Here is a 25,953-nt window from a genome sequence, read left to right on the forward strand (position 1 = left end):
ACGGAACTATAAGGCCGATCGCGAGAAATAACACTGATAATAACAAAAGCTGCATATAATAGAATGATGTCTTCCTAATGCCCAAAAATACATAGGTGTCGTTTATTTTCTGAGGTGTCAGTTGTACAAAATTGTCGGAGCTAACTAACGTCACATCCGGCGGAGCGAGTGACTTCATTCATCACCAGCGTAGACGTCACCTCTATTTAGTATTCTGTCTGCTTCACTTTCAGCATCCCACGGAGGCGTCTCGTGCACCATACGGTGTAGAGTTACTGTCGCGGACTAATAATATTGTTTTCGTCAAAACAAATCCAAGAAACACCGCGATATTTACGACTTTAATAAAGAATCGTTTAACGGGCGTTTACCGAGACATTGACGTCACGATGTGGGCAAAGGGGAGAGGATGGAGTGCGGAACCCTCTCGATCCCAGACGGGTATGCATCCTAGTCGCGTCTTCTTTATTTATAGCGAGACGCTTTAAATGTCGTCCGTGCGAGATATAAGGGGAAAACAATGCGAGCAGGCGCCGCCGCCGGACTCTGCCTCGACCGGAATATTCCCAGACGTAACGCACACAAAACGAGAAAGAACAACTAATCAAAATAAGTCAGTTAGCCGGAGGAATTACAATATAACCCAGAGTGTTGCGATAGCTAAAATTATCCTCGAAGAGAAAACACACACACACTCGTATATATATATGTGATATTTCTCAGGTTAAAAGTAACAGCTCTTCGAATCTTTCAATAAGTAAATGATGATAAATAAAATATAGCCAATAATGGTATTGAATATAAATAGGTAATATGAAATTAACACGTGTAGACGGATATTTACAAACCAGGTATAAAAAAAATATCGACGGAAAAGTGAAATATGACGTAGGATATATTATGGAAAAATATTTGCGCAGCATATATTCTTTACGCCTATTTACAGGTTTGAACAAATATAAACACATAGCAACGGTGGTTGGCGCTGAGGAAAACTACATTATTGAATGAAAATATTTACTCAAGCGATGCTCGTTAGGACTATGGTAGTAACAGCGACATAACAGAAAAAGAGAATAAATGGCGAGCGATGCAGATGGCTATAAGTCACTTCTGTCAGCTGGCAGTTACACAAGTGTATTTGGCTTAACCATAACACCGTGCGCCCAGACACAAGTCTGTGAAGACGAGAGGAACCCGACAGGTTATTTTTCAGGTAACGAATTACGAGACGTAGTGAGAAACATCAAATCAAATCGAGGAGGCTTACAGTATGTGCGAGTACCTTCATCAATAGTTTCAAGAGCAAATTTAAATAATGAACCTAATTAATGCAAAAGACTCGTATCGTGTGGGTATGTAAATAAAATAACTTTTAACCCCTGTTATTATTCAGCAATAATTATTAATGAATGCGGCGAGCATCGCCAGTAGCCAGAAACTCGTATTACGTACGTACATGTGTATGTACATATGATACTTGATATACACCGTGTGTGTATGTTATACGGAATCCGAACCTACCGCAAGGACTATTGAAATGGGTTCCTGCATCGAACTTCGCTGGATGCATAGCATACATACAGCATTTAATGTGTGTGTGCACATAACTAATCGTTTGTATTGCAATTATGTTACAAGGATTTTCTACCACATGGTAAAAAGGCATGCGCTATTGGCACTTGCATTGCAATCGATCGGGATCAAATAAGAATACACGGAATAAACTGAATTGCGTATAAGTATATAGAATTAAGTAAAACGGTGAAATAGGGGAATACTAGTATAAACAATATAATACAAAGAGTGGAATAGAGCTTACCTTGAGGATTAGCGGGAAGCAGGCTCGCGGGGTGTTCGAGGTCCAGCTCCAAGCGACAGAGCTGAAGGTCCCCTAAACCGGGCTCGAGGTGGTCAGGCACTCGGTACTGAGGTTTCTGGGACTCCTCGGAGTCGCGACCTGACAGGTGGGGGTAGATGGGCGGCGGGGGGCTGTCTCTCAGGGTGTCCCAATCCACTCCGTCGAATAGGGGGTGCTTCCTTATGCTATGGTAACGGTCTATCGGGTCTCGAGATCCCAACCTCTCGTTGGGGTCCAGAACGAGCAGCTTCTCGACCAGATCTCTCGCGGCCGGATCGAATCCTTCCGGGAACTCGTAATCCAAAGTCATGATCTTCTGAAAAATGAGGTATTCGCTTCCCGCGCGGAACGGCGGGAGTCCGGACACCATTTGGTAGATGATGCAGCCGAGAGCCCAAAGATCGCAGGCTCGGGAGACACATTTCTCGGTGAGGAGTTCGGGACTGACATATTGTGCGGTGCCTACGAAACTCATTCTGCGCCTGCGAGATATCTCTTTACTGGAACATCCCTCGATGTCTCCTTTGCTATCGGAGTCTGTCGGTCGAATGATTTTGGCAGATCCGAAATCCGTTACGACTATATGCATTTTGTCGTCCAGTAATATGTTTTCGGGCTTGAGATCTCTGTGGATGATCCCCCTTTTGTGCATCTCTTCTAGAGCCAGTAAAAGTTCAGCAGCGTAGAATTTCGTACACTTGTGGTCGAACGATCCAACCTTTGTAATGTGCGGTAAAAGTTCGCCATTTTTGGCGAAAGTTATGACAAAATACAGCCTTTCAGCATCTTGAAAAGTGCAGAAAAGGCGAACAAATCCATGACTCGCACTATAAAGCATGTTCAAAACTTCCTTCTCTCGCTTTATGTACTCGGCCTTCTTCTCCCTCATGATGTGTTTCTTCTCGCATACTTTAACTGTGAAAGAAAATTTTAAAAATTAGACATAACGATGAAAGTTATTATTTTTAAAAGTAAAACAAAGCGGTGCTTACAAAAAGAAACGAGGTTCGCGAAGTATAAAAACCTCCAGATTGATATATTAAAATATAACAGGTTTTGAAAAAAGGATTCCCACTTATTTAATTTAGACATTTGATGGCGATGTTGTTTGCGGACGCGTCTGGTAACGACGAATCTAATTAAATACCCTTCTATTTGTCGCAGAGCCGGATTTCCGACTGACTGTATCCTATTTTTTTTTGTGAAATGTTTGTTTTGTTCACAATGGAAAAGATATAAAAGTATTTTTTCCATCTTATACTACAGTAGTAAACAATGCTGTACTCACTGGCATATTCCTTTCCGTTGTGGATGTACTTGGCGAGGTAGACTGTGCTGAAGCAGCCCTCGCCGATGACTTTTCCGAATATGAAGTCCTTGGGGGTTTTCTTGATGTGGGAGTTGGGGTCATACTCCGGAGCGGGAGCCGCCGCGGCGGCGGGGGCGGGGGGCTTGGTGGCCACCGGGGCGGGGGCCGGGGGCGCCATTGCCGAGGAGGACTCGGCCGGACTCTGAGGGCGGCCGTTAATCTAAAACAAAACATATCCTTTAATGAGATTCATTCCACATTTTCACAATATCAATAAATTTCGCAACATGGTTTTAAAAAATTGCATTGCGAGAGAAGGTCTGTCAGGAAGCCTAGAAGCTTCCGTATCAGATCTGGGAATGCGGTAGGACAACTTTCAATAAGACTCATTCCAAACTCAAACAAAACAGATTAAAGAACAGTCACTCTCCAATCAACAAGAGAACCCGGTTGGATGTGGGTAACAAGCGATGTTTTGCAAGATTAAATGGAATTCAACACGGTACCACTGTGGTTTTACTTTAATATTAAATGTAAATTATTATCAACGATCGTGCTTAAAAATAGGTATCTCGATAAACAACGAAAAGTTTTTATCGCTCATTGTGCAAAAACTTGGATACCAACTGATTATTACATATTTTCTTGTATCCGGCATTCCGTACAATAATCATTTATAATATGTATTTGTAAAGAAAATATGTACGCAACAGAGTGGTTGGATCGAAAGGATACTTCGAGACGTAGAGTAGATTTAGTTACACGCACGCACGCAACATCAACTACCCCGAAGAACAACTATCAATTTAAAATAGCGTTTCACAGTCGTTAAAAACATCGGCATAAGTTTTGCTATTACATTTCAAGAATCGATTTCGTTTAGCAGCGTGGATAATCATAATTTTACACAATTTTCAGTAAGACACTCGGGAAACTGAAACGAGTACATCCATCTCGAGGCATAATCACGAAGAAGTCCCATAATATTATGCGGATATTTTGACAATCGGTTTACCTTGAGTTTCATTAAGGCGCAAATGAGATAATGCCGATGTCGAGGAGACCGAACGAACGTTTCGGGAAAAACTCGGATGTCTCGCGGAAAACTGCTCGGCACTCAAAGTTCCGTTACGGGACTCATCGGCGCGCGATGTGGTAATGTCGGCTGAGGTGGTCGAGGATCGCGCGCGGCGTACAGCGTATAGCGTATCGCGTGTCGCGGGCGACTGACGAGCGTGCGGCGGCGCGGTCGGGACGGCATTCGGCACTCGGCCGTCGGGCGCCGCGGCGGAGGTCGGGGAAGGCCGCCCACGTCACGCGTCACGTGGCCGCCGCCGGAGAGGGGGTCGCGGCTCGCGGCTAATTTATCGGCCGATTCGGGGGGAATCCAGATGCGACGGATGACCGTGCAACTTGAGACGAACGGTCGGAGGTGTGATTGAAAAAATGTAAACAGACGATACTGCTCGAGAGCGAAACACTAACCGTCAAATTACTATCGGTTCAAACGTACCAACCGGTTTTAGACAAAACGAAAGACTTCCGCGAGATTAATTCTTACTACTGACCTTCGTAACTTTGTATGAAACTCGACGCGCATTATGGTATTTACGTCCGTTTGTACCCGTGTTTTCGTGTGTCAAATGAAAAATAAAATATAAACACCACTTTGTATAGAAAACATCCAACTGTTCATACGTATTACGTGGCGTGAGCGAGTACTCGCAACCACCGGCGTTACGATGGCGCCGATAACTACCGTACACTATACTATTATCGTAGAAAAACATTATACAATAATAATCAGTATACGCGGGCCGAAGAGTTGCTCACAAGGTTCCGCGAGGCTCATTGGCTCGCTGTTATGTAAATGCGATTTAACTCGTAATTTCCATTGCGTCATAAACGGTCATAAGCGATTATTTCCATCGAAGTGCAATATTTATATCCGATAGAATAAATATTACTCTTCGATACAAGTAGTGAGTATAAAGAGTACCTACTGATTTGCGCGTACTTCGAGCGGAACTGTGATAAAACCGTTATTACTTTTAATTGTGAACATAAAGCACCAAAACTGCTATAAATATGCATTAATATAAATTATAACATTAAAAATATATTTAAACGTATGTGCGATTCTCAAAAGAATAACCCGTGGTCAACAAAGAATTGTATGTATAATATTTGAGCCTAAAACTGAATTCGCGACTTAACCGAGCAAAAAAAACTTATAACGAAAAATAATATATTTTCAAGCTCAATGTTAAAATCAATAAATAAAACATAAAAAAAACATGACGTTATGATCTCAAAATAATATTTTACGATAAGTAATGACGTCATCCATTCTTATATGAAAAGTATGGACGGATGGGTCATCAGTCCCAGCAATGAGCGGTGGCAGCTGCTAGTCGTTTCTTGTGCTGGCTTCACTCGAGTGGGAATGAGTACTCCTCGGAACTCCAGCAAGAGTTACGCGTGACGGGGAGAATCTATAAATTATCCGGTTTAAATTTACATAAACACCATGTCATTGTTTGCAGTTTATAAATAGACAAACATTATCAGATGTACCGCCAATAAACGTAGACGCTAAGACGGAGCGAGCGAATTAACATGACATCATAAATATGGAAATTCAACAACAGTTTGGCATGACATCACGAGTCTAGCCAATATTTCCAATATGATTGGTATACCACAAGGGTGCATTCTCAAATTCAACAAATTTATCAAAACTAAGTTAAAAAAAATTAATAATAATTACAAAGATCATGAATTAACTGTTGCGGCAATAAAACAATGCTTTCAATTATATTGGAAACTCGATAATTGCAATAAATTAATGTACAAACAGACTATAAATATTAGTATCAAATATAAAATTTGTTTTACAATAAACAGCATATTAAGTAAATATGAACACGTGCCAGGGGATAATAAACAATTGCTGTTAAATATTTAAACACATGGAGTTCCATGTGGAGATATATGTATTATTAAGTCAATATGCCACATTGGTAAATTTTCCAAGACCTACATACATGTGTGTTTTCAATCGTATTATTCAAAGGTGCTTAATACTGAGCGTGGCAGTATATTTATATATATTTTTTTAAAGTAACGGATTATCGGGTTCGGAAGTCCGCAAGTAGATTGTCGAGTAAGTGGGAAAAATCCCGCGGTGGACCACCGGAAGCACACCACATTGCAAAGGTTCTCACTTATAGAAATACCAACGCGGCTTCGTAACGGAAATACGCGCCTGCGTGAGACGGTATTGCCGAGTTATTTTCATCGCATTATTACTTACTATTACATATTCCGATACTCATTCTAAATCACCATCTAGAGTACGAAATATGGACAGAAAAGTCATCAACTTGACAGCGATAATCCGATGAAAATTATTCACTAAAATTTAATTCAATAGAATAAGTCAACGATTAATCTTAAAAATTCAAAGACGTTATGCTTATTTATTCAAATAAATTATTTTTTCAAAAAAAATATTATAAAAACACTATGAACAAAAGTTAAAAACGAAAAAAGTTTAAAAGTAGTAAAAGAATAATGGAATATTTGTAAAAAGTGCAGTTAAGAAAGAAGTTACTAAAATGTACAATTTATTCATTAAATTTGTGCATTAAAAACTAATTATGTAAAGAGAAGTTCAAGATAAAAATGTAAAAGTTTGCGGTGTATAAATTACCATGTTTCGATATACATATAGTATGAGAAAATAACCATGATAGTTAGTGATAGTAAAATAGTGTATTTGTCTTGTTTTGCGTGTTGGTTGGTACATCGATATCCGGGAATTCATAAAAATCGCATATTGAGTAAATTATTGCAAACAAGCTAATGCACCTGTTTTCTTCCCGCGATCTTCCACAGAAATTAAATTAATTTTTTTTAATTAAAGTTTTGAAAATTGATGTTTTGCAGTTAGCACTAGATGGTGGCTAACAGTAAGTGTGTCGCTACCATTTGAGAGTGCATCCTGTGACCGACACGAGCTCCGTGCAGCTCCGTAGCCCCGCACTCCTTGCCGGCCGCAAGGCACCCGATATAGTGACGAGCCGCACAACTATGAATGGCGATGATCCTACTCCAACAATTGCGAGTGATTCACTGGTTTCCATTCACCGCTGCGCGAGTACCAACAACCAACACCAAACTAACTCCGGCGGAAATGACACAACCGAATAACGCTAACGGCTCGTTAGTCCGCCAAGCCAAGGGCCAAACAGGTACATGAGGATTTTCAAATCTAGTATTCTTCTTCTTCTAACCCTTATCCGCACCCAATGGTGCATAGGGCACTGCGTCGTATTAACGCAGTGTCTTGAACGTTACTGACATGAAGACAAGGTGATCACTCCTGCACTTCAAGGAACCAGTCCAAATAAATATTTAAGTGTAAAATCACTAATATTTATTTTCACCCCCCTGGGAATCGAACCTGGGACCTCAGGGACGATAGCTAAAGACGCTAACTATCATACCACGGAGACGGACAAAATCTAGTATAATCGGGAACAAAAATATACGATTTTAAAAAGGACAATATACCCAGAATGTGGGAAAGTATCATGGTTTTTAATATTATTTTTAAGTCTGGGCTTACGACCGTCATGGGCTGGTTTAAGTGATAATTTTACACACGTGTAACATTCGCCAATTCTACCCATGATTGACCTCCACACTACTCAAATTTAAATATTTGGACACACTCAAAATGTTGTAAAATGTTTTCATCATTCATACAAATTTAAAGGCGTAAAACGAGGTATGTAGACGATTCTGTTCTGTTATTACGTAGTATTCGCGTGTTGCGTAGGGCCGGGCGCGGGCGAGGCGCAGCCCATCCGCCTTCTGCCATCCGGTCGAGATGTGTTCATTCATGAGATATCCGAGGCTAGGCCGCGCTGGATGCTGCAGTACATCAGTACATCACTGCGCGTACCGCAGGCCGCGGTGCGCCCACGTGGGACCCCGCCGTGGATAGGATCACACGCCCAGCGCGCAGTCACGGCGCGCGGGAAAATTTATCGGCCTTTGTTGAATCTTTATGAATGATCAACGTCGCGAGCGCCGACCGTTAGTTGAATTTGCGGATGGAAGATACGAGAACATGATGGTATGGGAAAAATATCAAGTACCAAGCAACGAAGTGAAGGTTATTAAACGTACTATAAAATATATCGTGGGTATACTGGCAAAAAACGTTAAAACTAAAATCCCCGTTTGAATAATCCATGTTATTTAAAGCTTTTAACCTGCATAAACATACCCGCTTTTAAACTTAAAGATGAATTTACTTATATACCCACATAAATATGTTTTCAAACTACTTGGGGTATTTTGCCAGTTTATAGAACGTTGAAAACTTTATACATAATTTGAATTATTAAGTCAAAATTGCACATTTTCAAGTTAACGTTTATTCCCCGTACACCAACGATATAGTTAAATTGGTAATTCATTATTAAGAAGGGAGTAAGTTAAATGCATTAACACAGTTAGGACCAAAAACTTTCTACCCGTTTGGTCGATTGATGCTTAAGAACGGGAAAGGTATTTCTACCTTCTGCGTCGGCCGCATTTCAAAGTCAGAAAAGAAGGAATTATTTAATATTCTCAATATTATGAATATTTAAAGCATTGACTCAGCGGTTAGTAATTTTTACTTATTATTTGATGTTTTTATATAAATGTATCCAATCTCTTTGTTAAGGTCTAAAATATATTATACAATTATCAAATCTCTTCGCCAGCGGTTTGCAGGCGTAAAAAAACACCCCTCCGAAATGTGCTGAGATGAAAACACCGGATTTCAGTTTTAATGCACCTTATGTGCAAACTTATTAAATATTATGATTTTGCGAGTACGTAGCGATAAACAGGGTAAATTGGGACAGTGGTGATTTTTAAAACGATTGCAATATTATTGAATAAGCTGTCAGCGTAAGGCGTAGTCCGGTATCGCGTTTCGGGGCGAGTCGGTGGCCGGTACGGCCGCTGCTGGTTCAGAAATGGGCGGACGATAAGCCGATATACCGAATAATATCGGGCCTTATCTGGACGAGGCGACAAAGCCAAAAACCCGAGTCCCCCAGCCTTATCTATAGGAATAGAGTTCCGCGTATCCTGCACCAGACAGGAAGGAAGGATACAATATGTGTAAGTGGATGGAAATAGCGATACACATCACAATGGTCTAGAGTTATAAAAAGAAACTCAAACCCAATTTAGACATAGTTCGAATACCAAAAGTAGATACGGTTTCATTGATAAAAATTATTGTTGGTAACGGAGAGCGAATAATAAATAATGTGAATAAATAAAAAGAAATAATCTTTGTTTTCAATCAGTCTTATTTTCATCGGTGTTGCTGAAAAATATGTTTATTAACAAACTGTGGGGTTATCTATGTTCGTGCGTATCTAAGTAGATATTTATGCACACGGTGAAGTTATAAATTTGAATAATGCAACAAAAATATTCACGGCAAACAAAAGAAGTTGTATTAATATTAATATCCAAGGGACAACAACATTATATCGATATGTGTGAACAGCGGGAAGTGTTGACCTATAGTGACACTTGACCTTCCTATGATAAGCCGCGTGTTTTCATTCATAGTCAGAGTTGTAAGGGAACCCATCTATATATAATAAGGAATAATATTTCTGAAAATAATACAAGTGTTTAGCGTTAAATGCGATATTAAGTGAAACTAAAAAAAAACTCGGTAGATATCGAAACCCATATAAGTTTATATTGTGGAAATAAACAGCTTTTTTTTTAATGCTCAATTATAAAGAAAATTAATAAATTGTAGATTTCACACAATGTTTGTGTACAGATAAAGAAAATACAATAAAAATACCTACCATACTTTTTATCAGAATGTTTTGAATGTTAAAAACCTAGTTGATAATAAAACTAACAGCTTTCGGAATCATATACAAATAAAGACGGGTCAACAGTACAGATAAATCCTGCTAACAACGCGAAGCGAATAACACTTTTTTTATAAGTACTAAAAACAAAATATAGCCAATCGCTATCACAAGCAGAGCTACTAGTAACCACCACGTAATCTATGTGTTGGTATAAAAAATATGTATGTTGAATTCAGCTGCACGAACGAAAAACAATATATCGCTCACTCCTTTCAAGAACTTCATAAATCAAAAATCGACGATTTTCAGTAGTGCATGTTTTCGGAATGCCCAGAAAATATGCTATATCCCAGCAAAAAAGGCATATTTTTAACAAAATATTTACCCGCTACAGGGCAGAAAATGTTGTTTTTGCAATTTGAAGAAAAAATATTGTTTAATTATTTTTAAATATACTAAATAATTTTCAAATGGAGAAAAAACCTTCAGGTTTTACCTAAAAATATCTGTTGCACAGTAAAAAGTTCAATAAGTGGCTTTATATTTATTTTTAATACATTGTGTTATATTTTTAAACATTGAAAACGTTCTCCTGAAAAATGAATTTTTTTGATTTATGACGTTCTTGAAAGGAGTGAGTGATATGTATTCATATTTTGTAGATATGTACTGTATAATTATAATTCCGATAAGAACAAAAATAAGTCACAACAGGTTTGTATCGCGATACATTAAAGTACCGGCGAAAATAATAAAGTCATGAAATAATTACGTGGTATCGCATTCTAAAGGTCATAATATGTATGAAAGTGACAGCCAACAGTAAGTAAGTACCTAACCGAAATAGTTCAGCATGTGGCGTGAACGTGTGTTGTTGTTGTGACGAGCACGCGAAGGATGTGTGGTCTATATGAGCTCTTATCTTTACGGCAAAAAACATAAACAGTTAACAGTTATGAAAAATGAATGTGCGTGATCCGAGTGGGCGAGACGGGTAGGGCGAGTGTCAGTAGGGCAAAATGCAGACAAAACATTCCGTAACGTACCTACCTTGTAGCAATCCAGACAGGCTGATGGCTGGTGTCAAGTAGGCGGTGGGTAATCGCAATGGGTGGTACAGTCGGGAAATTAGGAAAAATTAATTTCAAATTCAAAGGAATTTACAATGCCTGAGTAGGGAGTCAGGTATTACGTTTTATTTCCAATACGGTGGGAAATTTTAAACTAAATCCAATAGTAAAATTAATATGATATTTTCTGGCGTTTCTCATGTATGCGATTACAATCCAGGATTCGAACTTCACTTACTATTGAAAGAGTTTCTTCTTAATAAAAAGCTTATTTCATCTCACAATAGATGTCTCTAGTGGAGTTCTAGTGATTCAAGCACAATGTTTTAAAATTGGATCATATAAATAGAACTTCCAAGAATTTCAGTAGTGTGGTTGTCAATCATGCGTAGAATTGGTGAATGTTACACATAAACCAGCCATGACGATCGTAAGCCCCGTAAATGCTCAGACTTCCATAGAGATGTATAACAAAAAAATAATATGAGATCCGATAACACTAAAAATGAAAATCGATGTTGTTTGTAGACGCTTGGACTACTGGAGGACAGTGAGAGGTAATTTAAAATGTGAACTATTTATCGTTATACCAAATAACTACATTTACAAAAGCGTTTGTTTACGTTAAAATTTAGAAGTCGTGGCTGACTGGTTTTATTATAATAATTATGAATGATTATGGTAGAAAAGTCAGAGTCCTTAACCTTTTATATAATACTGAGGTTGAAGTATTTACTCAATGATTCATTCGAGTGGATAGCTATATCACAAGGTGTTATCAGGTGCGACCCGAGTGTCAGCATGTAGCCATATCTCGCCAACAACAAGTAAGAAAAACATATTTTTATCCACTTTTTATCAAAGCTACTGGCGCCATCGTTAAATAGCGAGTTTCATAATTACGTGGATTTTATACACGAGTAATATACACAAATATCGCTTGCATAGTGAATGGATCGATTCGAATAAAATCAAACAAAACAAACGCGAATAATTCCTATACATAGTAAATGTTTAAAAATAGCTTTCCTATTAGCATAAAACATTTCTAACCGGTCCGAATACAAATGACAGTCATTTTGCCATAGGTGGCGAGAACAACAATTTAATGAGAAGCCAACTAGCAATAAAAATTGCCATTTTATTGAGCAAGTCGAAATACCGCACGCACACCCTAGGGAATAAATCACAAACAAATTTACATGTTAATTCAAGAAACCGAGATGCTACCCAGCATTGAAAGATCACCTCTGTTCAGCTCGGGTTTATATCACACCTCCAAGACAGGTTTCGCCTACCATATACCACGTTAGCTTGACGTCATGGTATAAATATGGAGGATAAATAAGATTGCTAGCTGATACGTGATAAGAAAGCCAAGTTCCGCAAAATCGTCCGAAGTGGGAGTTTATCGTTGTCAAATATCACTAGTGATGATGTCAAAGGTTTATGACCGGATCACATCCCAAATGACGTAAATTAACACCATTTACTTTGGAACGCAAATATTTAGGCATGTTCCGCGATGATTTATGGCGACGTTTTATTACACAGAAACCGCCATAAGGAATGTATTCCCCCGAAAATAATAGATTATCTTTCAGATCGTGCAAGACTAATAATAAAACTACTTTTAGGTTGACTCTACCATTGAGAGCATATTGAAATTTACAAGTTTAAGAGAACAGACGACACTTCGGTTTGTACGAAAAACGTGACGTTATTTTACGTACAGTGTACTTACATACGTATACAGCTGGTTCAAAGGTGTATCCAGACGTAGGTATCTAATTGCGTTTGTCTGACGTTGGACAAAATATTTCCTATGGATATAACGAATCTTGCAAAAAATGTTAATTAGCCTCGGTAAAACCGAACCATTTAATATTCCTAACGTTTATTCCAAATAACGTTTCCAAATATTCGTTGAGTACAAACGTAAAATAATAGACATCATATTAAAATATCTAGTCTACAAATCTAATTACAAACATTGTTCAGGTAAATAAATGGTCGGAATGCTAGGAAAAATTATTTTAGTAATAAAATGGGTATGTGTTTTTTTACCTAGGTTAAATATACTGAATCTTCACGTATCTGTTGTACATATGTAAATATATGGCGTTCAGGATTGACTTACTGGTAGCCTTATAGTTTTCTCAGAGGCTACGATGGAAAAGGCACGTTCGCTAGTTGGACATCTTTTTATTATGTGCACGATGTCGCACGCACGCACATTAGCATCCGGGACAAAAGTCTTCAGGATCTTCAATTTTGGTTGTGGCGGAACTCGACCAAGATTCAATTAGTCGCCGATAAAGCGTGCATACAAAGGTTGTATTGAATTTAATTATTATTACATCCTATCAACCAACAGCTATTCTGTCAACTAAACAAAAATAACAGAAATAATTGAGTGATAACAATTCAAAATTGAACTAGACAAAATCGAATAATACTGAGAAAATAAATTATAACCACGAATATTGGTTTCTTTTGAAATGGTGATCACATACGATAAAGAACCCACGATACTTTTATTTGCAGGAGTTAGTTCAATGCTTACCAATATACAAGTAACGATTAAAGAAAGTCGCACTTATTTGACTCACATTGAAGGAAGTATTAAACTGCTTACATACAAATTGCAATCTAAAATTCCTCACATCGCTCATGTAACAAATGTCAACACAACAGAAGAAAGTGAAGAAAACATTACTTTTACATTAATCCCGGGAAGCGGGTGTTATGCAATTTAAAGGAATTCGGTGAATATTAATGCAATGAATTGGATAAATTTCTTAAAACACGTTACTAATGATGTAAAATTAAAACAAAAAGTGATTCATAAATAATTTTCATCGCTTTTTCTCAGGAAGCAATACGATAGACGCAATACAATTGAAGTTGTTTTCAGTGTTCGGTCGAGAAATGGCTAAATATAGATGGAATTTATTTACAACTGTAAATGCCAATGAAGCATTACAATGGGCTGTGAAAATAGAAAGTTCAGCGAAATAATGTCATGGATTGATAAATAGAAGGAGCATTTCGGTAAGTTATGGACAGCACGAATAACATTCCGTCTCACATAAATTCGTCATAGATTTATGAGAACGTGATTTGAGATGTTGCAAACTCCTCTTACAAGAAAGTGCAACAGCTTAAAATAATATAATTTGATGGAAGGAAATATACATGCCAAAAGGCACATTCCACCGTTTATGAGACTCTTGTTTTGCATTCCTTCACATGCATACTATATAGATACTTACATAGATAACGAAAAACTTATTTGTTCGAACATATTCGTGAATTCTCGAAATCAAATAAAAAAAACTTTTTGCTTCAATTCTTAACAATGTTTTGTTAGGGCTGAACCAAAAATGTCAAGTCACATTTACAACCACAAAATGATTATTAAATTATGTAGGCTTAATATGTACACACACATATATTGTACGCGTAATATATATGCTGCATCGGACTTACATGGCTCTAAATTGAAGCAGTATGGAAATTCGAGATTACCTTCGGAGAAGCTAGGACCAGCACGACAGCGAGGCTATTCCGTATTGGAAACACTGCGTCGCGTGTCGTGCCTAGTTTCTTACGAGAACAACACTAAATAATTACAGAGACAAAGATATGAATGTAAGGGCAACATCGTTAATAGGACGTTACTGAGTACAAACACAACTGACGTAATGACAACTGCTGCGTAAAAACGGCATTTGATTATTCCATAAATTCTCGAGTCTATAAATACTCGTAATATTTCATAACTGGCGCTACTAAGTGTCACAAGGCGGCACAAATAAAATATTTAGATTTTAAGGTCTTACTTTAAAAAGCAGGTGTCCCAGATATAACTATAAAATAAAACGTATTTTGCACCATAAACTTGCATAATGCATAAAGATCAAAGATTTATTCCATTTTCTAATCATTCCAGGAAAGAAGTACTTTGATTAATCGATTACTATGAATAACTAACATATATATTTTGTTGAATAAAATAAAGGAATGTAATACGAGAGTTTTTTGACTCCGCTCATTTCCTAGAAAAAGCAGAATGACCGCAATAAACAGGAAAATACAGTCAAGAATGTAGGCAACCAATAATACCACTACAATGTCTCAGTTGTGAAGTTACAATGTATGAGTCAATAGTTAAATGTCCTTTAGATATTTATGTCGTGGTAGATGGCACATTCCACAAGTTCGATGATGTATTCAAAGATTATGCATAATTATGATTAAAAATAGTACAGCTTATTACCTGTACGGTGTACAACATGAATGAGATCAGCAAATGGAAATGTTACGATTGAGCATGTTGCATGATCTAACAGTTGTGAGAGTAGAAGACAACACCCACCAATGACAACATAAAATGACTGAATAATGAAATCATGCAGAGGTCGACTAGCGCCCAAACAATGACTACACTATACTTCGCCGGTACCGCAAAATTTAAATCGCCTCGAGTTATGGTGCCTACTGAAGGTAGCTGGTGAACTCTGACAAAATAGTGCTTTAAAGGAGAGACCGAGGTGAATGATTCATACATAAGAAAACATATGGCGATAATCTGTATAAGGCTGCGCGGAGGCGGCGCCAACAATGACTCACTACTTCAGCATTAAGAGGTGGACTCCACGATGTACATACAAAGATATTCCAGAATACAAACCAACGTAGTCATATTTACCACACACGTGAAAAACCTCCATACGGTATGTCAAGTAAGTATTCTTTATAAGGAAAAATGTAAGGAAAAAACAGCGAAATGACAATCTTGCTACCGAGACAATTCGCTAAAATATAAGTAAATATGAGCTGCGTAGAGGGATACCGGTTTAACTGTAATATAAATACCAATTACGAAATAACAATGACCGAGCGAACAGACGAACAAAAAGACTGTCGCGAGTTGAGAATGAGATTATCGCGGGCTTTCCCACGATCTTCGCGCGGGAAGCTGACCCAGCACTAGGGAAGACTAAGGACTCGCTTATACGAACATTATACTACGCGTGATTCATCAAATCAGTCGCTTACTCGGCTAGTCAACACAATGACGAGACGTCTGCTGATTAGTCGAGGCATTGCAGAAGTAGGAGTAGAGGAATGCAGATTGTGATTACCAATTTGCAGTAAATGCTAGTTGCGCCGGAAGCAATTCAAGTTATACGTAGGTATGTACGCATCCGTATCTCTTTTTCTTCTTCCACTCATGAGAAGTTATAATGAAAATGATGAGGTGTTGTAAATTACGTTTTATGGCAAAGACATATAAAAATAATGGGACAATCGGCCGCTTGCAGAGCTTGAAACGTTTATTTTTAACTCGAACGTTGTTTACAAACATCAGAAGCTAACCTCGGTAATTTGTTATTGACGAATCGATTCCGTAACGGAGTTGCGGGGCCGTGACAAGTACAAGTAGCAGCGGCGATGGTCAGACGGCGATAGGAACGTTTGTAAACACTAAACGCGGGACCGAAGTCCGCATTGAAAATTGAAAATAGTGCAGTAGGTACGTGGAGTATAACGGATCTACCGACCGCAGATACACTGCGGAGTACTTTGCACCCATCGATGGAATTTTTGCCAGATAAACAGTAATTATCACTTTGAATCGTGTAATACAAGATAGTGAGTACAAAGAGACGATAAAACCGGCAGATGATCTTTGGCAAGGCACGCGTCGCGCAATATCTCAATGATACCGTAAACTAAATATAAAACCACAATTTTATGAAATTCGTTATTAAAAATTGCGATTAAATCTAGCGCTGTTCCTCGAATGATTTGAGTTACGCGATGATAATTAGTCGGAGCAGACAACCATTATCCATTGTAGACGAGATATTATGTAGTTAGTTGTCGACTGATGTTATGTGGCACACCATACCGCGCATTAAGATGGCGTAAAGCTGCAAGTATGCACAATCGTGTTCGATCTAAGGCCAAACAAACGTAAATAGCTGAAAAGAGGTCAGGTGCAGGATGCTGCAATAGGTAAGAAAGGCAATTCGCCTCATTCCTTGCATAACGTCTGTAGCGAGCTATGTATTGCGGAAATGTGTTGGCTCATCGTCTAACACGCTTGTAGAAGCTATTTTAATTAATTTTTGTTTGTTCGTTCTGTTAATAGCGGGGGAAAGAATTCATGAATATGTAACTGTATACCGACTACGTAGCAGTATAATATTTTAACATGATATTGACACACATATTTCTCCATACTAGAACCAATAATGGACAGTGTTCATGGAGATTTATTGTAGCGATATGTATATCACATCATATCACATTTCCGTCTATTCAATCTAACCATTAATATTAATTGATTCAATAAAAGAGACATCTCGCTACGTGGTTGTTTAAAAAATGTTGATTGTAATTCGTTTTAGAGAAAATAGGACTTATGTTGGTAAACAAAATTCACCAATAAGAAAGACGAATTGAGGTACTTCATTATACACTTAAATTTGTTGCAATTTCATTTAAACGTTCATAATTAAGATAACAATTATTTTTAATAAATATAGTTAGAGTAAATACACAAAACATATACATATTTTGTCTAAAAAAAAGAAAATGCACCTACTATTACTAATATATATTTTCATTATGCAAAACTGCGAACATTAGGTAAAATAAAAATAAAAATGAATCCCGAGGAAATTATGAGTTTCACAATTACAACAAGGAAACGGTTGCTACTATAATATTTATCTATTTGAGGCGTGTTATTTTGTCTTGTTATCAATAATAACATATTATCAAGTCATAGCGCAGGCACCGTTTGAAAAGTTATGTTTTCGTTGAAGCTAATAACACCGTTATATTTGCATAATTGATCAATGTTTAAAATGCATAACGTGGAAGCAACACAAAAAATTATAAAATAATAAGCACCTACGTCTGAAATTCAGTACATTAAACATACTAATTGTAACTAAAAAATATTTCTAAATTATCGAATTTTTCGAAGCATACGTATCTTAACATAATTATAATATCCGATTATCTATAATTATTATTAAGTGATGGGCCATTTAGAGTGACTTGTGTACTCGTACAACGGAAAATCTCAATTCATGTAACAAACAACGGTGACGAATCAATAACAGGATAGCGATGGAAAAACACGCAGAGATCAAAACATAACATCTCTCTTCAATTGAATAGTAATTTTGTAAAGATAATTGCTGTGGTGATATATTTTGTACCATTTGTAGAATTGGTAATTTAAATATATTAAGCAGTATGATAATGTTGAAGTGAAGCGATTTCCCGAAAAGGAATGAAATGAAACGTTTAAATAAAGGGTTGTAATTCCTTGATGCGTCGGATAATTGTAATTACAAATAGATTTTGGGCTGGGACCTTCGTGATTTTTAACAGTGTAAAATAATCGGATTTTCAAAGAAATTCACCATGTAGATCAAACATAGGAATAGCATTGTCACCTTGAAATGCTAGAGCTGTTCAGCGACGGGAGAGCGACAGGAGAGCAGCAACAGCAGGAGGCGACGAGCGCCGGCAGCGGCGGGCCGAGAGAGAATGGCGAGCGCGAGGGAGGCACCTCGGGAGGCCGCTCAGGTATTTATACCGAAAGTATTCTGGCCGGACTCTCACGGCGGCGGAGGTATTTACCCCGACCGTTATGTCAAACGATGGGCCACATTTACAGTAGGTACCGCATTCCACGGCACATTTTTGTGTGAATGCTTTTTACGAAGAAAGTGAATAATCAAAGCAAACTGGCGTTTCAAACGCGAACCCACATTAATTCAAAAATAAAAACGTCCATTAAATCTCACAAAACCAAAAAAAAATTTATGGAAAAATTCAAATCATTCGGCTATTCACTTAAAATTAATGACATTTGTCTTTTGAATTGACTTTTTTGGAAAATTAAAAAAAAAAATCTTTCTTGGCTATCAAATGAAATTTGATGAGATATAAATAAAATAAACTTTTTATTGGAAAATTTAAAAAAAAATCGTCCGTTACAATCAAATTAAATTTGATGAGAAATTATTAAAAACTACACGTTACCAACCACTGTTTTGATTAAAATATGTCTTATTTTGAATAAAATAATATTACAAAAATCTGACGTAAATTCTTACAAAATTGATGCTGTACGTTATAGGATTTTTTTCTTTTTGGAATGAATTATATTGCCAGCGGCCGAGTAAACTTTCGCTCGCCGAGAAGAGATGTCGGGTTTGCGAGATGGTGAGGTGAAAGGGTGGAAAGGCGACACGGCTGCGGCTGCTTACCTTGGTTTTGTGAGCGCGCTGCTTGGCTTGCTTGCTGGTGTTCACACCCAGAATCCTGAGGATCCTGTTAGCGGCTTCCAGCAGAGTGTCGGCTCCGCGGGATCTCCTCTTATTTCTGATAGCCAAAGCACTCATCTCAATTCGTCCGAACGATTCACTCGCGAAGCCCGTTAGCGGACATTCACAAGCCTAGGAAAATCCGAATAACTCACTTCTATCGTCCGGGAAAGCTTTCGAGTCTTCACCGAATGCGACGCACTTGGAGAATAACACTAGAAATTTCAAGATGAGCAAAGTGGGTTAAACGGAACGTAAACAACTCTGCAGGTAAAAGCAACGGTGTTTACAAACAACCATTCGAAAGTTCCCCGCGGATGATTTCGCAACCGTTCGCAATCAAAACAACGATTGCGGAAATGGCTAATATACGCTCGACCGAATAAATATATTTCGGCAAAATGTTCACAAAAATTCAAACAATATATTTTTTTCTAACAACAATAATTGAAAACTATTCAAACGATTCACACTGAGCAAGTGATACTCGGAATAGTAGGTATGCGGAGAGCGGACGTCTCTACCGTCACGCGGGCAAACGCGAACTGAACGACTGGTTCAGAGTTCTGAGCGGTTCAAATATCGTAACGTATACAATCCAGACTACGGTACGCGCAAGTGCATTTATTTATGTGTACGTCCGTGTGAAGCGCCGACTAAACACTGGCGGCGTAGTGGTGTAAGTGTAAGCGCCTACCCGACACGGCCAGTAGTATGGGTATGTAGCGCCTGCGCCTGTGTTGGAAGAGCTTTCCGCTAGTGTGCGCGTCACAATACAGACGAATCCACTCCTAGTGGTGTGGGTTCCTAGTAAAACAAGCGGCTGTATGTGCTTGTTTACAATACGTATACGTCTGAGCCGCGTCAACTTTGGCGGGACACGTCTGTTTACACGCGGTGGTCCACCGCATGGACACTTTCAGTTCTTTGAGATGAGAAAAACGTGTCTGAAAAGTCACTTTAGAACATTTACGAAGTCTTAACTGAATAAAAAACACTCGATCCAATAAGTCAAACACGAGAAACAAATTTGTTCGTCAGATCAAAAATGACTTGAAAACTTTCAGTTTATATATATATATATTTTTTTATTATTTGAAACTAACACTTTTTAATTTTTTTATTATTAATAGTTGGGTTTGTTATTTGTTTACATGTTTACGTTCCCGACAAACTGGGCTGACGTCATAAGGGCGACGCGTTCGAAGTGCAACTGAACCGAGGGCATTTCCAGGACCGCGGGGTCTAGCCGCGGCGCGAGGGGAAGGGCCTGAATGGGGCCCCGGGGCGGGGGCGCGGGGCGGGGGCGGGGGGCGAGGGCGTTGGACCCGACAACCTACAACATCAGCCACCACGTGGGCCGCGCGGTACCTACCCGCCTGTACGCCGATGCACCGAGCAAAGTGCAACTGCGCCCGAATGCCGAAAAAGTCACTTCACCACTACTACTAGATACTACCATCACGCCGATTCTCCGCAGGGGTGGACAGAGACGATGGAATGCCACACTCTTCAGTCCTGACATACTTTCCTCGCTCCCTTCATATCCATGCATCTAGTCATACATGCCCTCCGATTACGCAGACTTTTGACACGACCAGATTTGAAATTCCGATTGATCTGATCGTGCCAAGTCTTTTTCGACCGTCATGGTTCTGTTCTCCCGGTCACATATATTTTCTTAATCATTCTCTCGTTATCCATTCGCTCTACATGTCCATGCCACCTTAAAGAACCCTTCTTAATCTTCTAATCTCCCGCTCACATATATTTTCTTAGTCATTAGCTCGTTATCCATCCACTCCACGTGTCCACACCACCTTAATCTTAATATTTTCAATTATCCCTGGTTCAGTCTTACATTCCTTTCTTATATCTTGGTTTTTGAATTCTGTCGTACGATTATTTTCTTCCACACATTCGTCTGAGGGAGCGCATTCCAACGGCGTTCACTCTGCTTTCGTCCTTCCCTTGCTAGTTCCAAGTTTCGCTTCCACACATCAGTGTCGGTAATTTCACGCGGTGATTATTGTCACCTACTGACGACTAGTGCCTCCGCTTAGTAATGACATGACGCCGTTTCTAATGACGAAGACTCATTAATAACTAGGAAAAACAACGTTGCTTTAATGCACATCACTTTTCTATCGACAAACAAAACAATACACAAGCGAGTGTAGTTAAAAACGTAAGTATCATATAATTACATAAACGAGTAGTCACATTGCAAACCACGTTATGTCAACAAAAAAAATAGCCAATGGCGCCAATCGGTAGAAAATTGAAAATATTAACGTCCGTAAAGAAATTAACACAATCTGCCAAAATTCGTTAAGTTAGGAACAAAATGGAATAGAGAAATCAATACTTTTGCAATACTCACAACGCCGATCGAATTCACTTTCAAAAATCTCCCAAAAAAGCTCAAATCTGAGGAAGATATTCTTCACTCATTCGATTCACATGCTTAAAACTATGATGCCGACCCATTCTTCTTATAATATTATAACGGTTAATTGTACTATAAAAATATATAGTAAAAACAATGTTTATTTATTTGAAGGATAAAAAAATGATAAAAAATGATATGAAAAATGACTTATATATACATATAAAATAGATTATTCTTCTTCTAACCCTTATCCACATCCAATGGTGCATAGGATACTGCATCTTATCGATGTAGTCTTATCATGATCGTTAGTTGCATAATGGCAAGGTGATCAGTCCTGCACTTCTTACACCAGTCAAGGGTGAAATTTAATACATATAAGAGTAAAATATTTATTTCGACCCCCCTGGTAATTGAACCAGAGACCTCCATGACGCAGTGACGTGTACAGAGTTTTTAATCAGGGTAGGTATTAGAGTTGGGTAAGGATAAGGCATAGAAGGCATCGGTCGTGTTTCTTTACAAATAAAAAATAAAAATGAAAAAATACCATATATTTTTATCATCAATCGTACAGTTCACAGTAGATAATAACATAAACGAAAATAATCAAATATCATAACATTAGTCAAATTGTAAATTTAAGACATGTCTATTCGTGTTTTATTTACTTATGTTGTGCATTCAGTTCTATCTGTAAAAACCGTTTACCAAAAAGAAAAACAAATGCATACCTAATACAGCCGCTAAATCTCGAGAAACCCACCAGAATTTTTATACCGAGTAATAAAAAATTGGCAAAAACACAACTTACGAGAAGAAATAGAATACCAAGGTTCAGTTAAATAAAGGTGAGCGATTTAATTACTAGCACGCGTTTGAAAAATGCGTTTTTTGGCGTCTTCCCTTCGGCTAATGATGTCCGTATTTTTCACGCCACTCACAAAAACAGTCCGCCATTAACATTATTTTGTGTACATTAATTATAGGACTGTAAAGGAAGGGGGAGAGGAAAACATATTTTCTTTGAGAAATTACAATGCCGCACGACCCGTAATGGACTGGGTACCGTCTGCGTCGGGGGAAAAACAAAAGATGGAGCTTTGATCTTGAAATTATGCTACCATTTAAGAGTTTATTACGAATTTTGACAGAAAATTTTCATTTAATCCCTCTCTCTCCCGCCGGTGAAATTGTAAAACGACACGGCGTTCCGACAGACAACCTTTTTATTCCAGGTAAAATATTTATAAAACACAAATTATTCTCATCGTCTTTAAGAAGATAAATATTTTATCTCAAAAGAAATAAGGTATGTACAGCAGTTTGGAGAGATAAATCTAGTGTAGATTTTAAGAAATGGTGGTATTTAATTAAAACTTAAATTAACCATAAAATAGAGATTTTATTTCAATCATAATTGGGATATATTCTAAAATTCATTAAAGCCGTGTAAAATATTTAAAAAGTATATAATAAAATGTATGTGATAAAAATGGTTACTTTATAGAATGGCCCTTTTGTATAATGAATTGTTGTGATAGGAAATCAAATGTAAAGTAAGAAATATACTCTCACAGGGAATGAGTAATAGAAAATTTATCCTCCCAGCAATGAGCAAATGCTGAGAAGTTCCTGATTGGCGCACACACGATTATCGCTCCTGTTCCCAACACAGATTCAAATTAAAAATATTGAATTTAGCTAGAAGAAACAAATATGCACTAATGGTCTATAAACCTTGTACATAATAAGCAAAGTAAAAATAAATGCAATTCCCATGTAAAAAAAATAATATTGATCATAGAAAACCAAATGAAAGTAAGAGAAATACAGGGAATGAGTAATAGTATTTAGAAGGGAAAAAAATACGAAAAACACCACGTGGTTTCTGGCGCGTAAACCGCGCGGCCGAATTCGGTGAAAGTTAGTTCGCCTCCGAGCGGGAACGGTACTTTTTGTAGTAGATACGGCGTAGGTAGGTACGCGAGAGGCTAGGTAGCTACCCCATCCGGCGCTGATTTAGGCGGGAAGCGCCGGGGAGCTCGGAAGCTGCGCGCGCACGCCCGCCACGCCGAGGATCGATTCTGGCGGGAAACACGTGTCGCATACGGGAACAGCCTCACCGAATAATGTATGGAGGGACACCTGTTTTATCGCCGTGTTCGGGATGAACTCCAAAGGGTGGTGGATACCGAGCATTTAACCCTGTTTCGAATACCTGCGCGCATCCAGAACGTTCTCCCGACCGGTAAATTACGACCAAAGTTTCGACCGACTTCTTACAGATTCGAATTTATTTCGCGAGGGTGGCTAAAACAGATACTACTACTAATACTAGTGCTACCATCACGCTGTTTCTCCGCAGCCATAGGCAGAGGGGATGGAACGCCACACTCTTCTGTCCTAATATACACTCCTCGTTTCATTCACATCCATAAATCTATCTATCTAGTCATACATACCCTCCGATTACGCAGAGTTTTGACACCACCAGATTTAAGGTTCTGATTGATCTGATCGTGCCAAGTCATTTTCGGCCGTCCTCGTTCTGTTCTCCCGCTCACATCCGCTGCATACAATTTTTCGGTCATTCTCTCGCTGTCCATTCGCACTTTTCAATTATTCCAAGTTCATCCATACATGCTTTTCTTAAATCTTCGTTCGTAATTCTGTCATACAATGGTTTTTTCCACACATTCGTCTGAGAGAGCGCATTTCAACAGCGTTTACTCTGCTTACACCCTTCCTTTGCCAGATCCATGTTTAGCTTCCACTAAAACAAATTGCTCAAATAAATTAAGATAAGTCAATGTATGAAAAAAGACTTGTATTAAAAAGAATATATCGTGGATATACTGGCAAAAGACGTAAACTCTAAAATCCCTGTTTGAATAATCCCAAACATTTCAAACTACTTAGTGTATTTTGCCAGTTTATGGATCGTTGAAAACTTTATAATATGCATCATTAACGCGAAATTGAATATTTTAGGTTACAGTACATCCACAATATTATGAATTTAACTTTTTTTAAAATTACCTAACGTCCGAGTGACTCTGAAACCTAGCTATGGCTTATGCAACACCGCTTATCATGACCCTACTCAGGCTTCAACTTTTTAAGTTTTACAACCTAGGCCTACTCGTGAGAGGATTTACTCAGTATGTTTAAAGTTACTATAATTTATAATTTTCATGTAATTCATGAGTGAAAATTCTAGGCAAAAAAAAGAGGATAAATTCTAGGTTATCTATCTCGTACGCTATCTCGCCATAGGCATGAGTTTATAAATTTCATTGAATCTAAGTGTGCAGTGAAGTTATTTTAATCTATTCGCGGTATTTAATCCTAAAGAATAATGCTTGAATCGTATGCACGTTATTCCGATTGCAATATTAGTTAGTGAATCTCCCAGTCAGCGACGAGCAGGGAAATAGTATCGAAATATTATGATTGTGTACACGTGGTGTGCGATCAATGAATTCGTACTCGTAGTAGGTAGTAGGAACACGCCCTACCTTCCAGCTAGTACTGGCGGCGCGGCGTGGGATACACGTGGTCTGCCTGGCGCGTTCCTATGACGCGCAGCATGACTAAGAATACAACTAACAACTTTGTTGTCAGATTGAAATTATAAATTCATACTAATTAAAAAGGTAATAGTTCATACGCACCGATTTAGAAACGTAGGTACGTGAAAATAGCATTCCTAATATAATATTTTTTTTACTTTAGGAGCGACGGTATACTGACGACATTTATAAACGCTAGTAATTGAATTGGTTTTTCAGGCTGTCAGACTGTGGAAAAATGTAATAATAAATGATCTTATCACCCTTAAGCTCCGCATACCCACATACGAACAATATCACTTCAAACGTATAATGTTTTTTTTCCTTTGTTACTGATATTTTAAATAAAACTTTACAACCACACAAATACTGGACTAATTCTCGAAGGGTTGTTATCAATACATAATATAGATGTCTCACAGAAAATAAGCAATTAAAGGAAGGGAATCAGAAATTTCAGGCATTTATAAGG

The 25,953-nt window shown here is 38.1% G+C and overlaps 1 protein-coding gene across 4 annotated transcripts in view; it reads right to left on the minus strand.

The window, feature by feature from the left end:
- The window catches only part of LOC148313424 (3-phosphoinositide-dependent protein kinase 1-like), a 212,884-nt gene that overhangs the window by 5,822 nt on the left and 181,109 nt on the right, over positions 1 to 25,953 (minus strand). The window contains exons 1-3 of one of the 4 annotated variants that reach the window (XM_088262908.1): positions 19,458 to 20,707; positions 3,150 to 3,390; positions 1,823 to 2,776 (exon numbers count right to left, since the gene is read on the minus strand). In XM_088262908.1, the coding sequence (XP_088119034.1) occupies positions 1,823 to 2,776; positions 3,150 to 3,390; positions 19,458 to 19,592 (1,330 nt within the window). In that variant the 5' untranslated portion in view covers positions 19,593 to 20,707. Of the gene's footprint in view, positions 1 to 1,822; positions 2,777 to 3,149; positions 3,391 to 4,185; positions 4,437 to 18,638; positions 18,760 to 19,457; positions 20,708 to 25,953 lie in introns of those variants that run through there. The other 3 variants (XM_088262930.1, XM_088262922.1, XM_088262915.1) reach the window with 3 other exon arrangements.

The sequence above is a fragment of the Brachycentrus maculatus genome, unplaced genomic scaffold (genome assembly GCF_059751285.1).
Source record: "Brachycentrus maculatus isolate JH-2025_06_01 unplaced genomic scaffold, ASM5975128v1 h1tg000012l, whole genome shotgun sequence".
Lineage (NCBI taxonomy): Eukaryota > Metazoa > Arthropoda > Insecta > Trichoptera > Brachycentridae > Brachycentrus > Brachycentrus maculatus.